The 15,554-nt window shown below is 42.5% G+C and overlaps 1 protein-coding gene across 1 annotated transcript in view; it reads right to left on the minus strand.

Annotated features, from left to right (window-relative positions):
- The window catches only part of LOC147691944 (HHIP-like protein 1), a 284,674-nt gene that overhangs the window by 28,627 nt on the left and 240,493 nt on the right, over positions 1-15,554 (minus strand). The window contains exon 7 of the mRNA XM_086936706.1: positions 10,660-10,741. Within this exon, the coding sequence (XP_086792832.1) occupies positions 10,660-10,741 (82 nt within the window). The remainder of the gene's footprint in view (positions 1-10,659; positions 10,742-15,554) is intronic.

Below are 15,554 nucleotides of genomic sequence, written 5' to 3' on the forward strand. Positions count from 1 at the left end.
GAGCCTTGAGACCTTTACTGAACGGGTTCATACCCTTTTATCATTGACACCTAGATTCTAGGTACTCAAGCTAAACTGTTCTACTATCTATGGAGATATGCCGGGCTTTAGTATAGAAGTACTGACTTCGGTCACTTTGTCTCTTAAATCTTGCAAGCAGTTTCCTTATTTTTGTTCAGTTAGAAGCAGGTAATGCTAGCAAAGGTTGCTTGATATTTGGTTTACATTTCCTGGATTCCTGCCAAAAAAAGTAAGTGAGAGGCTACGTTTATAAGGGTGACATGTGTTAATGAAAGTGACTAACGGGGTCATAACAATGGCGGGAGGACTTCAGTCCATCCACCATCGCATCGTATGTGGGACTGACTGCCTACAAAGCGGCGGTCCCACTGGGCAAATTACAATGTGACCACCACTATGGTGGTCGCATTGCCTATTTTTTGCACTGGAACAGGTGCAGCGCTCTGCAGCACCGGCCGCAAGACAAAACAGACACCCCACTCATATCCCTGCACTAGGTGGCAGGTACCATGCAGTGCCTACCACATGGTGTAGGGATATGTAGGGGGGTACTATAGGTGCCCCCAAGACCTATGTCCAAGGCCCAGGGGTTAGGGGGGCCCGCTGCGTCCCCCAAATCCGTTTCCTCCTGCTGTTTTGCTGCGGGTTGACTGCCGCAGGACAACCAGCAGAAAGGGATATTGTAATCCCTATGGTGGTGCTTGACAAGCACAGCTGCCATTCTGGGACTACAGGGAGGTCCGACAGGCGGTTGGATAACGACTGCCTGTCGGGATTGTGGCAGTTGGAGTTTCTGACTGCTACTCATCCAAATGCCATTATAATATGGCAGACGGAGATCCCTCTTCCGATGGCGCCGAGAAGCCATTGTAATGACCCCCTTAAATATTAACAGTCACTAGACTGCCATTGGAAGGAAAGGCATGACTGTGTGGATTAAGGCAGGCATTTGATGGCAGTCGTTATTTTAACAATTGACACTTGGATGCTCTATTTGATGCTGTTTTCACATAAAAGCACATGCTTCTACGAAGCTGTGTCGCAGGGATTCCGTTCTCATACAGAACTGAGCATAGAGACTTGGAACCTGAGTGAATTAGGGTGTGCCAAAACTCACCTTAGTACCCAAATCCCCTACCAGACTAGCTACAGTGTCTCATTGGTGATCACAAACCACCAATGCTTAGACAAACCAGAACATGGACTTAGTACACCTCAGGTAACGTGGAACACATGAACACTCTTTCGTTATACAATCATTTCAATCCAGAACAAGGAGTAAAAGAGGACACGTGCATATTTGAAATGTTTATTCACTAATGCAATGTTCTCAAATGCAGTATCTTAGCTAATACAAGCAAACATATTATAAGTAACAAAGTAATCAGCATAGTCACCAGTCCATAGAACACAAAAGGTGAAAGCATGGTAAAATGCTAAATCGAATAGGGTTCAGTAACACCTAAGTCTCACCCTCCCTAGCTAGTATATTATATTATATCTAAGAAGGTTTCTTTGGGTTTTTAGCAGGGCGGCCCCATACCTCAAGATTCTAGTGGTAAGGGATCACATCATCTTCCACCAGCTCTCTGCATGCGAAGCACCATCAAGTGTGTTTGTATGCTCTTGTGCAAAGCAATATAAAACGCGCCTAAAGCCAGAATTTGGCCGCAGCTGCATATATGTTATGTCTAGGAACGTGCGAAGATCAGACCTCATAACAACCACTGTGTTGAGATATCCTTGAATGTTTCTGCACTCACTGTACAGACACAGCTCACCAAGCAAGGCTGATATCAGAGTAACAACATATTATTCTCGCATGAATCAAAACATTCTACTAGGCTCAAAGCTAAAGCAACAGCTATGTGTCGTGTGCAGAAGCAGCAGAAAGGTAAAATGGCGTTTAAACTTCTAATAAGCTCATGCTAACTTAACACAGCATATAGGCAAAGTATATCTATATGACAGCTGTTTCTTAATGTTTACAAATGAATGTACCGCGGGTAGCTACATTCTCACCTCAAATACTCATTTTCTTGCACTTTTTTAAAATGGGTGCAACAGGGTGTCCTTTGGACACCCCTGCACCCTTGAAATTGCATTCTTAATTTGCGAATTTTTAATGGTGCATTGCAAATTAAGAATGTCTTTCCATTCATTCCTATGGGCCTCTAGGCCCATAGGAATGGAGGGGGAAGTATTCCTTAATTGCGATTCTCAAATAGAGAATCGCAATTAAGGAATTTTAAGAAATTGCTATTTTTATAGCGATTTCTTGATGCATTGCAGTTTGCAATTCCTTAATTGCGATTCCTTATTTTTCGCAATTAAGGAATCGCAAAATGCAATATTGATGCATGTGCCTGAAAAAGTCTAGGCAAAAACTTAATTTTTCAGATATGTTGTACATAGCATCGAGGCCTTTCCAGGGAGGGAGAGGATGGGTCTTACGGCTAGACTGACCAGTTTGGAGCTGGGAAACCAAGGTTCAAGCCTCGGTCGACTCCACATCCTGTGACTCTGGGCAAATCACGTAATCTCGCTGTGCCTACCAATTTTTTTTTTTTAATGAACGCTTCCTTGTGTAATGTAACTGGTGCTCATTCAAAGTTCTCCAATCCCTTTGGGTCAAGTTCACACTATATAAATCAGCGCAAAAAAAAAGCACATAGAAGAGTGAATGAAAATGATTGGTTAAAGAATGAGGCAGCATTGTAAACAAAGTTTATTAAACATATCTTTGTAGTCAAGAAGAGTTAAAGATCATTCTCCTATATGGTTAGCTATAGTTGTCCTTGAGGCTGAGACAATATGCTTGAGAAGAGAATGTGGGGTATTGGATATTGATCTCGATTTGTCTGCGGATGGCATCCCCGCTTCTTCATGCTTATTCCTCAGCTCAGGGTTATGCCACAAGATACAGGATAATAGTAATTAATCTCACACACTATCTGCATGTTATTTTATTCTGAACAATGAGTTGCACTGCTGTTCAACCCCCTCAGAAGTAATCACTTTCCAGTACTTCTAGGACCTTGATGTATGGAAGTAGATAGTGAGTACTGGTTTTTACATAAATACTTGTCCTACGAATGTGTTCCTCGCAGTCAGGAAAGGACATAACTAGTCTGAGGGATTATCACTCCAGGGACTCTGCTGATCCGGTCAAACACTGGAGATTCCCTTAGATTTAATGAGGTTTTACTACCACGTTCTCCAATTGGTGCTGTTCTTACTTACTACCAGAACTGGCTCTGAGGTGGCAAAGATTCCCATCAATGGAAACCACCACTTAGTCTTCATAGACTAAGTTTGACTTTTAGTTGAATACCAACTTCCTGTGTCCTAGCTCCAGTTTCTAGGGGTCAATTTCACACAAACTACTAGAGCAGCTTTGAACCCCTTCTTACTGATACCAAATGTTCAGTCTTCTGAGTCTCCATGTAACAAATACCTTATTCCAAAGGGGCTTAAGCGACAAATATGGTATGTTGACAACACAACAAGTGGAACGGTGCACCTGGAAAAAAGTTAATCAAAGAGTCCTTAGATCCATTTATAAAGTTCCTGCTTTATTCACAAACATAAAATCCAATCAGTAAAAAGCATCCAGCCAATGCGTTTCGTTCAAGAAGTCTTGAACTTTGTCAGGGCTTGTATTTGTATATTGTTGAATATCAATCATGAAATATAATTCATCCATCAATTGCTAAGTACAGTTTTAATTTCACTGTAGAGAATATATGCCAAAGTTACTGATAATATTCTAAGGGGATATTTATCATTCCCCTAATCCAATACCTGAATCTGGATTGTAAATCGAAAACATAGCGCTTCGTTCCTCAAGTGGTATGTATTGAGTGTAGGAATACGGACAAAAGATCACAATTGAGAGAACAGTGCTGCAGTGTTCCATCACTGGCTAATGCAGATGGTCCTGCTAAATCAAGGCTGACCGCTAGGGCTTGCGACAGATAATGCACAGGGTGAATCTGTGGTTAAAGGGTGTTATGCCTTCTTACAGTAGCCATCTGATCTGAGGGTTAGTTCTATGTACCAACCCAACCAGAGAATCCAGACTGTAGTTTGAGAGAATATCTCTCTGCTGGTCATTCCTAAAATTGTGTCTATGTGGTGCAGACCAGATCTAACACATAGACTTACCCAGAGGTGCCTTTATAAGGCTGACTTCAGTCCCATTACCACTGTTCACTGTTTCACTGTTCTGGTTCAATTTCACTGACAAGGCATTGGAAGTGTGGTCACCCTGTGGACTCATACTGAAGGGCCAGTCTTCTGTGTCATGTATGCTGTGTGAGTATCCTACCTCTTATTCCTGACTCCCAGTTTATCACAAATAGATCATAGCAGCAGCAAACAGAGTTCATCTGGTGTTATCCTTACTCTTAATAATTTAGATGTCTGTGAAAGATGGGTAAACTAGGGATTTCCAACAGACTCACAGGATACACCTCTTAACAGGACCCTATAGATATTGTTTCTTCTCCCTTCTCATAGCCAAGAGAGAAGCCCTTGTCTTCTGTCAGTCAGTTCCTACTCATGACCAGATGACAGATGTTTGTGGCCCTCTTTCAGATTAATGTGTTATTTTGAGCAGAATATAAAGGGATTTCTCCTCACTCTAAATATCTGACTAACAGAAGAGTTTGCATACACCTGAATCTATGGATCGATCACTCACAGAAGTAAAAGAAAAGGGATATTGATTTGAGAAAATTCATTTCCTTTCTTTGTGACTCGTAGTGATTGTGAGCCTACTCCGGCTCAACTGCCCTCATCTGGGGACCCAGGGATGACACTGTAAACTCCCAATTACACAGCTAGTATGCAGCATAATCTACCTGTTTTGCCCATATGTGAGAGTGGGGGCTGAATCTTTGCTACATGTCCAGCCACAGGTTTAACCCTTATAGCTTCCAGTTTAGCTGCTGCCTACACCACCAGGTGAACTCCTTCTGCCAACTCCTCCACGAGTAAGACAATCTGGTTTTCTTTTGGACCTTTGCCACCATTCAGAACTTGGTCATTAGCATGGAAATCCTTACTTAACCTCTCCCACTGCTGCCCGCCCTCTCGGCCACCATGCATGTTGTGTTTTTTTGTGGGGTTACTCAAGTTTTCGAATGGCTTTGAATCTGCATAACTCTTGATTCTCTCTTTTGGGCCGAGAAAGTAATCTAAAGCCAAAATCATATGCGATATGTAGACACTGCTTAGATGAGAAGGTTGAGGAGAATTACCTTTATACAGTGATTTTTCTTTTATATTCTGCTAGAGTTATTATTATTATTATTATTATTATTATTATTATTATTATTATAATGTTTTGGGTGTCTAAAGCTCTGGCCTCTTTTTACCTACAATTAAAAGTGTCTTAATGTTACTTTTTATTTGTCAGGGTTAGCCAATGGTCATCCATCACCTTGCAGTGTGTGCTAAATTTAGTAATCCTAGTTTTTGCCTTCAACTGCGCCATCGGGGCAGTACTTTCTGCAAGTTAAAATTACTACTTTTCAACCCTTCCTAAAATACTTGGGGAATTTATAACTTTTCCCAACAAATTCCAGCACTAGACTTACAATAGTATATAAGCCTCTTTGAGTATTAAGGGGGAAGTTGCTCTGTCCCCAAATATTCGACGACTGGAGTTGTTTTCTACAAACGTTATAGGACAAGAAGAAATAATATATGTGATGATTCCAGAAGCTAACCTCTTTTATTACTTGTGTCGCAATAAAGACTTATTGACTTGACTTGCTAACCTCCAGCAGTGTCCATGTCATTTTACCAGCTAAGAACACATCTCTGTGGATCACTGTGCATATGATACATGCCTGTACCACTATTATCTCACTGAGAAGGCACAAAATAAGTTCTATGGTAAGTTTTCACTCACTGCAGAAAAAGAAATAGGTTGGAATTCAAATACAGTTTCAATCCTTTTGACCAAGCCTCTATGCCTTAAATCTTCTGAGGTCAGGGGCCTTCTGCATCAGACAGAGACCTGACTCAGCATGCTTTTTACAGCTTTATCAGCCACTGCTTCTGAACACACATGTTCCAGATGTTCCAGAAGCTCTTTAAAGGGTTCCTTGCCTCCATTCACCTGATAAAGTGAAATACGCACTTATCAGGGACCGTTTAGGGTGAGTGCAGGAATCAGTTCTCAATACATGCAAGGAGATAACAGAGGGATTTTTGTTTTGATTGATAACTGAAACGGAGATAAGATCCTTCTGCCAGGCTCATCCATCTCATGTGTCCCAATTCATACTCTCTTGAACTATTGCTTGTGGTTGAGAAACATCTTTATCTTCGAGTCATGGATTTGCTGTGATACATAGAACATAATGAAGGCTTCTATTCCTGATTGCTTGTGATGGCATAAAGGGAGTAGGTCTTCCCTCATTTTTTATTTTGTTACTTTTCAGCAGTTGTGTAAAAGTGGTGATGATGACACAGATCTTATTTCCTTTCTCCCCATACTAGGCAATGGTTCTGTACCATAAACCTGAATATGTGTATGTCCAAAATCTCTTTTCAGCAAATCCACAGGATGTTACTCAGAATTGTGTGGGAGAGAGTTTCCACCTCATAGGAGAGAGTTCAAGGACAGAGCTTAATACTTTTCAATCACCCTCTCATCACAGCTTGGTGTTTTCCACAAGCCTTAGTCTTGAAGATGTTCATGACTTGTTGGTTTCTAATGCTCAGTTCAGGGTGTGAAGCACTCAGTGTGGTTGTTTGAGCACTAGAGTTATGGCAGGGACCTAAGTCACCTCTGGTCCCTGTGCCTGAAGAGGTGAGACATCTAGAGTAATTGGATGTCTAAAGCTTACTTTTTGGTCAGAACCATGTTCTTCGTCCTAGTACTGAAGTCACTATGACATGAAACGTATAGGCTGGTGCACCACCTTGGATTCTGCAGGGGTCTGGATCCGATTTAAGATCCCATTATTTTTTATTTTATTTTTTTAGGAGTTTTTAATAGCGCTGGCCAGACCCGAGGGTATTGGAGCGCTTCACAACAGGATGTGTATAAGACAGATAACGAATACAATAGACACAAAGATAAGCGTACAGCAAGTCCACAGATAGAATAAGCATACAAGTAAATGTTCAACTGGCCCAAAGGCAATGAGAACAAAGGCATATCCTGAGAGGTTCACCTAGCGGTGCCGACCCCATGTGATGGGGAGGAAAGGGGGGGTTGAGGTTGGTTGTAGGTACGTGCGATCTGGAGGCAGAAAAAGTTAGGGTTTGAAAGTTGCGTAATTGGTTTCGGGAAGGCACGGTTGAGGTGGAGGTCTTTTAGGTGGCGTTTAAACTTTAGAAAGGAGGAAATAGTTCTAATGTCCACAGGGGTGGCATTCCAGATTTTGGGAGCATTCCCTGCAAAGGAGCGATTTGCCGTTTTCTGTTTACGTGTTTTTAAGGGGATGAGCAGGAGGGAGTTTGAACTTCTGAGTGTTCTAGATTGACCAGCTTTCTTGAGTTTCGAGGCTAGGTATTCTGGTTTCCCTGTGTGCAAGGCTTTGTGTGTCAGGCAGGCCGTTCTGAGTGCAGGAGAAATGCGGGCAATTTTTTTTACTCCTGAGACCATTCTGGCCGCTGCATTGAGGGTGGTTTTTAGGGGTACTAGGTGGGAGAGAGGGTCGCGTTCCCGTAGTCCAGTCTAGATAACACAAGAGATTGGGTAGCTTGTTTGAGATCCGCAGGTGGAATGTAGGGTTTGACTTTGTTGAGTAGCTTCAGATTGAAGAAGGCGCTCTTGGCAGAGTTTTTAATGTGGTTTGCCATGGATAATTTGTGGTCTAGGGTGATTCTTAGTGATTTTACAGAGTTAGTCAGAGTGGGCATCACGATGAGTGTCAATGGCTTTTAACCACTCGGAGACCTGCGGGTTTTCTTCCTTGTTGGATATCAGTAGGATCTCTGTTTTACCTTGATTGAGTTTCAGGTGGTTCGATGATAACCATTCTTGGACTTCTTTGAGAGTATTATTGAGTCTTAGAATGTCATTGATGGAGGAGGATTCCAGGTTAATCTGGGTGTCATCTGCGTATAAATGGAAGGGGATGTTGGCTTTATTCAGAATGGAAGTGAGGGGTAACATGTAAATGTTGAACAGTTGTGGGGAGAGAACAGAGCCTTGGGGGACGCCTCTGTTCACGGGGAGAAGGTCGGAAGTGAATGACTTGATTTTGACTCTCTGGGAGGGATTCTGGATGAAGGATGAGAACCATTGCAGAACCTGTTCTTCTGCCCCAACTCTCTCTTTGAGGGCCTTGATGAGAAGATTATGATCAACCGTGTCGAATGCTGCTGGCAGTTCAAGGAGGATGAGTAGGCAGCAATGGTCTGAGTCAAGGGAGTGACAGATGTCGTCGACAATGTTAAGGATTGCAGTTTTGGTGCTATAGCCTTTTCTAAAACCTGATTGATGTTGATCTAGCAGGTTGATAGTGTCAATCTGTTTGTTCAGTTTGTGGAACACACACTTTTCCAGAATTTTGGCAAGAAGGGAAGATTGGAGACCGGTCTGAAGTTATTCAAGTCGTTTGAGTCAAGGCCTGTTTTGTTCAAGAGAGGAGTTACTTGTCCGATCTTGAGGCAGCCGGGTATGGAACCTGTTTTTAAGGAACGGTTTATGATTTCGCACCAGAGTGGAGCGAGGGCGAATTTCAGATCGTTGGCCAATTGGGATGGTAGAGGGTCCAAATTGTGGGATGAGGGCTTCGACGTGGCGATTAAGTTGAGAATCTCAAATTCCGTAATGGGGTCGAAGGTGGACGAGGTAAGTGCGGGTCCCCTACTTGAGGTAGATTTGATTGTTGTGAGGTTGTTGCGTGGAGGATGTAAGTTGATGTGAAGGGAGAGTTCGATCTTGCGATTTTGTTGTTAAAAAAGTTGACGAAGTTATCGCATAAGGCTTTAGAAGGCTGGACGAGGGAATCCGACGGTTTGGAGGTTTGTTTTTTAATGATGCCAAATAGTTCTCTTGGTCTGTTTTTTGCCTTGTCGAGCGCACTACAGAAGAAGGTGTTTTTTTCTTTAATGATATGGTTTTTGTACTCTCTTCTTGCTGATTTGAGCTTTTTGCCGTGGGTGGAGGAGGGGTTCTTTCTCCAGAGCCGTTCTGAGGCTCCGAGTTGCCTTCTTTCCACGTTGATGTCCTTGTCAAACTATGTTCTTGAGGGGATGTTCCTGGTTTTTTTCAATTTAATGTGGGCAAGTTGGTCTAAGATGGAGGACATTGTTGTGTTGTAGTGTGCTGTGAGTTCTGCAGTAGAGAGCCCGTCCGGGGAGATGGGAAAGAGGGAGGATATTTTTTCTTTATACTCTTAGGGCGAGATTTACAAAAAAGGCACCCAACGCAGCGAAGCCCCCGGCAAGGCTGCGCTGCGTTGCACGACAGGGAGGGAGCAGGAGAGCTTATCTTCAGAGATATGGCTCTCTCCTCCCCTTTCGCCGTTGCTTATTTCAGATGCAGTGCGCCATGCACACACCTTAGCGCCATAGCCCTAGGGTGTGTGCATGAGTCTAGCATAGGTTTTGTACAGGAAGGGTCCCCTTCTTGTACAAAGTACTATTCCTAGACACAATGGAATGCTTCCCCACTTTGTATGTGTGCTGCACAGTGCAGCACACATGCAAAGTCGAAACAGCACAGAGAAATTAGAGCATTTCTCCAGTTAGCGCCTTCTTTGAAGGGGCTTTAACTTTTGGTGCAAAACCAGGTTTGCAAATCTTTGTAAATATGGTTTTGGGTCAAAAGGCATTTATGGTTGCATAGGCACACCCATGTTCCACCCATGTAACGCCCCCTCGGTGCTAAGTAATGCAAAGCAGTACTTGTTGCTGCTTTGCGCTACTTTGAGGGTCCTTTCAAGTGCAAAACAAGTTTATAATTGGTCATATGTACCAAATAGTTTGGTACATATGACTGATGAGGACCATACTGCTGTGACTCTTGCATTTTTATTGTTCACTTCCTGACCTTCAAGCTGCCCACCTGGATCGCAATATGTCCGTGAGCAGAGTGTTTCAAAACAACCTACCTAAAGAATATAAACTAGGCACATCACTATTTATAACTTCATGCTATTAACTGCAAATGCAGCGATGGTGGTCTGCAAGGCACAGCAGACTCTGGTCCCTGCATTCCCAAAGGGAAATATTTTTTTAAGTGGCCTGTGTCAATAGAGGGGACAGATGCTGCCTCATTTGAGCAGACTTTTTTGGCTTGCAAAACGGGTTTTGTACATTGTAAAACACACCTTTGCGTCACAAATCCTGAGATTTTGCAAATTGCAAGCTTAGGAACATAAAAATGTGTTGTACATTGGCCCAGGAAAGGTGGTCCGCTCAGCGGCCCTACCAGCCAAAGGCAAAAGTTAAATAAATTGTACAATGTAGCTGAATGTACAATAGTTGCTACAGTGAGTAACTTGTTACTGTCTGGACGTGTCGTCAACGGAAGGGATAGAAAGTTGGGTTTTGAGGAGACTAATATTGGATTTGCCCGTAACTATTTATATAGTGGTACAAATATTGTTAAACTGTTCAAAATGTGCCCCTCATTACCCTTTGAAGAAAGGCAAATCACCTTACTTGGAAGGGTCCACTATTTTGTACATCGCTCCTGCAGCAACAGCCGCACTTGGCGTCCCCGTTGACAGGAAGTACAGCTCACCTGAAAAAAGAAAAAGCAAAGGAGGGGGATTATTTGATATTTGGTAACAGGACATATTTATAGCGTGCGAACGCTTGGGCAGACGTGTCCATATGAAAAACAGACAAATCCTCCTTGGGGGCTTGGATGCAGAGTTGCTTTCAGAAGTGGATTTGCAAAGTGGCCCTCGCAACCAGCCATGAAACCAGCCAAAGTGTAATGTTTTAAACTCTAAAAACCACAGAAAATCATCAGTTATAGTTATGGTTATCTAAAGTAACTATAACTTGTGACTTAAGGTAACTATAACTCGCACCCTTGCCATGCACTACAAATCACCCCACATATTACATCCACATATTACATCACTCATGGCATGTTCTATGACATCATTGATGATATCACTGCAACATGTGTAATTAAATTATTGATGAGAAGACTATGCATGGGGTTCACAAGTTGCCATGAAATACTGTTGTCAGTATGAAACGAGTCGCACTCACAGGACAGAATTCAAATTCCATTTATTAAAGCAGTGAAGAAATGGCTCGGACAAAGCACAATGCATTTTGGTCCCTCTGGGACCTTGCTCATGGGATGCCACCAACAATAAAGATAGGAGCAATGCAGTGCCAAACAAATGGAGCAACATCACCACAGTGAATGGTCAAAAGTGAGATTTTATGCAATTGACACAGTGGAAAAAGCTGAACAAGAAGGGTATAGAGAACGTTGCCTACGCCAAAAAGAATCTTATTTTATTCTCTCATTACGCACCCCAACACCACATGGGCTTAACCAAGATGAGGAACTATATGTTCATCTATAATCACAGAAGTAATTTGCACAAACCGACTTTAAGGCATCACAACCTAACTAAAGAATCTAAAATACCTGAAATATCATCTGACATAGGAAGATCATATACTTATCTAGGCAATAGCATGTAGAAGTATATTAAAAAACAGATGCAATACAAATCAAACTTCTTCTACAATCAATGATTCGAAAGAAAAATTCGATGAAGGGTGAATGGAAATACAAATAAACTGGTAAGCCTTCTTTAACATAAGGCAACACAAGTTATAATGAAAGGAAGACCTCAAACAACATAGTGCATTCACACAATTGCCAAATGGAACAGAGAATAAATTAATTTATCATGGCATGTATGCAGTTATAATGAACGTTCTTGGCAATTATCAAAGAAAAACAAAGACACACTGAAGGGTAAAACTAAGTGAAGTAACAGGAGCTAGCCCAAAATCAACTAACTATTTGGACATGAGCCACAAAAACACTGAAGAACTGATGTGATAAAGCAACACAAGGTAAAGTCAGCAACAGTGTGAAACCATATATATATAAAAAATAGTAATAAAACATCATTACTGGGAAATGAAAGTATGTCGTCTTTCAGAAAAAGAAAAACTTGACGGAAATATCATCTCAATCATACATAGCCGTATTTCTTCTTCACAATTTGTATCACTTAACTTCACTTTTTCTCGCACATTTACTTTATTACTACCATAGGAGAGGATGGCATTCATTTGAATGCAGTAAAATGAGCAAGAAAAGTAGACTAAAGAAATGACGGTTTATGCAAGGGGCCCCTTTAACAAAATGGTGATTCCAGGAATGAGCCCACTGGAGGGTGGAAAAAGACAGGCACAATTAACAATGAATTCAGAAAACACCAACAATTACAACTACCAGCAGGCAGTGCAAAATCTCACTGATGGGAAATGAAAGGAGATAGGAAACAGACACAATCATTTGAATATCACGCTATGCTCGTTATGAACTACTAGCAGGCAGTGTGATTGCCCACTGATGGGCAGTGAAAGGAAATAGAACAAGCATTTGCAATGCAATAGGTCTTGCATTTGCTAGAGTTAGAGCTATCAGCATTGTAAATGGCAATGTCATTTACCCATGTGTAATTGTTTTGAGTGTTGTGGCTGGATGTGGTGAACTGTAATTGTAATTGCATTTATATATAGCGCTAACAAGATGAGCCTGCAGTGTGCTTAGAAAAGAAGGAAGCAGGACGTGTTTGTTATTTCAAAGGGTGTACCTGACACAGGCCAGATGGATAAAAAACAAATGCCAAAAAACTAAACATTCTGAAAACTAAAATCAATTACAACAGCTTTTAAAATAAATCCACTTATTACCAGATTGGGTAACTTCACAGAACTTGGGTCAGTATACACAGAAACAGCATACATCCCAAAAAGTCCTTCTCAAGAGTGTTTTTAAAACAGCTGGTGTGGGGAGGGCACACCACGGTAGTGAAAGCAGGGGCACCGAAGACATCCTATACATGTCAGCTGCACTGGGACACTCCAACCTACACTGCATGCTTACATCACAATACATATAGACTGCAATTGTGCACTGCGTTAGAGAGTCATACAAGCTCAGCCTGCTCACATCATGAGACATACATATCGTATATGCGATAAAACATAGAGCACTGCATGCTCACTGTATAAGACATACACAGTACAAGTGGTCACTGCATCTTACATTGCATAGTCAGAGTATGAGGTTTGCCTACTTCCCATGGCACTGCATCTTATCACTAAACTCACAGCCTGAGCATATTATGGTGAGTGAACACTGCACTGGAGCACTTGGGGTAACGCTCTTTACACATGTCATGAGACTTGCACAAGGCATTTAATCGAAACAGTGAAAACGCTACCTGCTCCTATCATGAGAACTGCACACAGCACAGGAGCACTGCAGCCATTATTGTCTTTATATAGTGTACGTGGGTAACACTTATTTCTTTGCAGTGACTGCACTGGCCTGGCACACCGCAGTGGGACTCTACATCTTATAAGTGAATAAAATGACTGCTCACTGCAGGACACCTACACACCGCACACGGGCGCTGCGCCTTAGTGATGAAAACTCTCTACTCACAATGTGAAAGCTACAAGCTGGGCTTGAGCGCTGCATCTATCGCAAATTTACTCACACCGTGCCGTACTTCTATGCTAGCACAAGCATAGGTCTCGGGCACTGCACTGGGGCTTCCACGCTACGCCGGGACGCTGTAACTTATCAGTAAACACACTGCTTGCTCACACCTTGGCACTGCCAGTGTCTGCTCAGAGTATGGACTCTCTGCACTGCACACACTGCATCGCATATCTTGAATCCAAGGTTTGTGAGGCAGTTATGAGCACCCTTCCTTGGATGGGGACTGCGTGTGCTCACATGAAGCTCAACTACCTTTCACTACAAATTAGAATTTATCCAGTGCCATGTTTCCTGCACCAGGGTGGCGACCTGGGCTGCCAGTCCATGCAGAGCACAGGGAGCGCTGCAGTAAGGTGTGGAACATGGAGGTCCTGCTGGCGGATCCAAAGGGGTGCCAGCAGGGGGAACCGGCACACATCTCACCGTGCCCAGTCCTGGGACTGGATGAGAGCACACATGAACAACCTACCCAACTGCCTGTTGGCTCTATCCACAGCTTCGGGTCAGAAGCACACACAAGAGCGCTCTATCACCTGCTCCGGCTACAGCAGCTCTTCCTGGAGTCAGCGTGCAGTAAATTAAAAGGGAAAGCAGCCACCGTAACTCAAGAGCAGTTTTCCACAAGTGGTGTGTTCTTCGAGTCAGCGTGCAGTAAATTAAAAGGAAATGCAGCCGTCATGACTCAAGAGCAATGTTCAGCGAGTAGGGTGTGCAGCGGCCGATATTCAGAAACAAATAAAAATAAAAATGAAAGTGAAAGCCTGTACTTTGCATATAAAATAAAAAAAATAGGAAAGTGAAAGCGTGCCATGCCTCACACACAGTACTACACCAACTAAAACTATCATGACTGAACTGATACAATGACTGAAATGTACGTGCCATGAAAATGAAAGAAGACACACACAGTACTACACCAACTAAAACTATATCATGACTGGACTGATACAATGCCTGGTGTTGGTGAAGCGAAAGCGCTGTAAGATCTAATACCACAAACGTAAAATGAAGCCCAGCGACTTGGCAAAGTGTAAGCAGCATGAAGATGTAATACGCCGCAACAAAAAAACTACTTGGTGAGAAGCAGCAAAATACAAGCAACACGAGGCCCATAATTTGTGAAAGTGAAAGCGATAAACATGACACCTAATTAACCAAGCCCCGGCGAAGCCACTAGGACCGCACACCTAGGCGGAGGAGATGCCGCAAGCAAAAGAGACGCCGTGTGCGTGCACGATCTCCACTCCGGGTGGGAAGGCAAACAGGAGACAGGGAGGGAACAAACAAGCCTCCCTTGCAATGAAAAGCGAGTGTTTATGACGCGCGCCAATCAAAAGCATTGGTGGAGCTTCCACCCCACTTCCGAAGCCAGCCCGACGACAATAGATCTCGCAAGTGAGCAGCACATGCGCCACAACGCTAGGCTAGACCTAAAAAGACATAACCATTTGAACATCAAGGCATGCATGTTATGAAACAGAGACCTCTAAAGTTTAAGCCTTTATTGGGCGCCCTGCAGTTTAAATAGTTTTCAAAGACTACAAAACCACTATAAGGACATATTGAAGAGCTACTGGAATTGAAATCTGTGATGATTTTACTTTTTTTAATAATGTTTTTAATCATATTGTTTGCGCTTAAATTGAATATATATAATCTGTACTTGCTGCATTTTAAAAACACAAGCACATTGTTTTAGACTGATGCTGCATTAATCACACTACGCACTTGCACTTTAAAAACTACAACTCCCATGTGATGGAAAGTAACAAAAGGAAGTTGGAAAAGAACAAATAATGTATAAAAATAGTAGGACTGTTAGAAAACATCCCACGAG

This window comes from Lissotriton vulgaris, chromosome 9 (genome assembly GCF_964263255.1).
Source record: "Lissotriton vulgaris chromosome 9, aLisVul1.2, whole genome shotgun sequence".
NCBI classification, from domain to species: Eukaryota; Metazoa; Chordata; class Amphibia; order Caudata; family Salamandridae; genus Lissotriton; species Lissotriton vulgaris.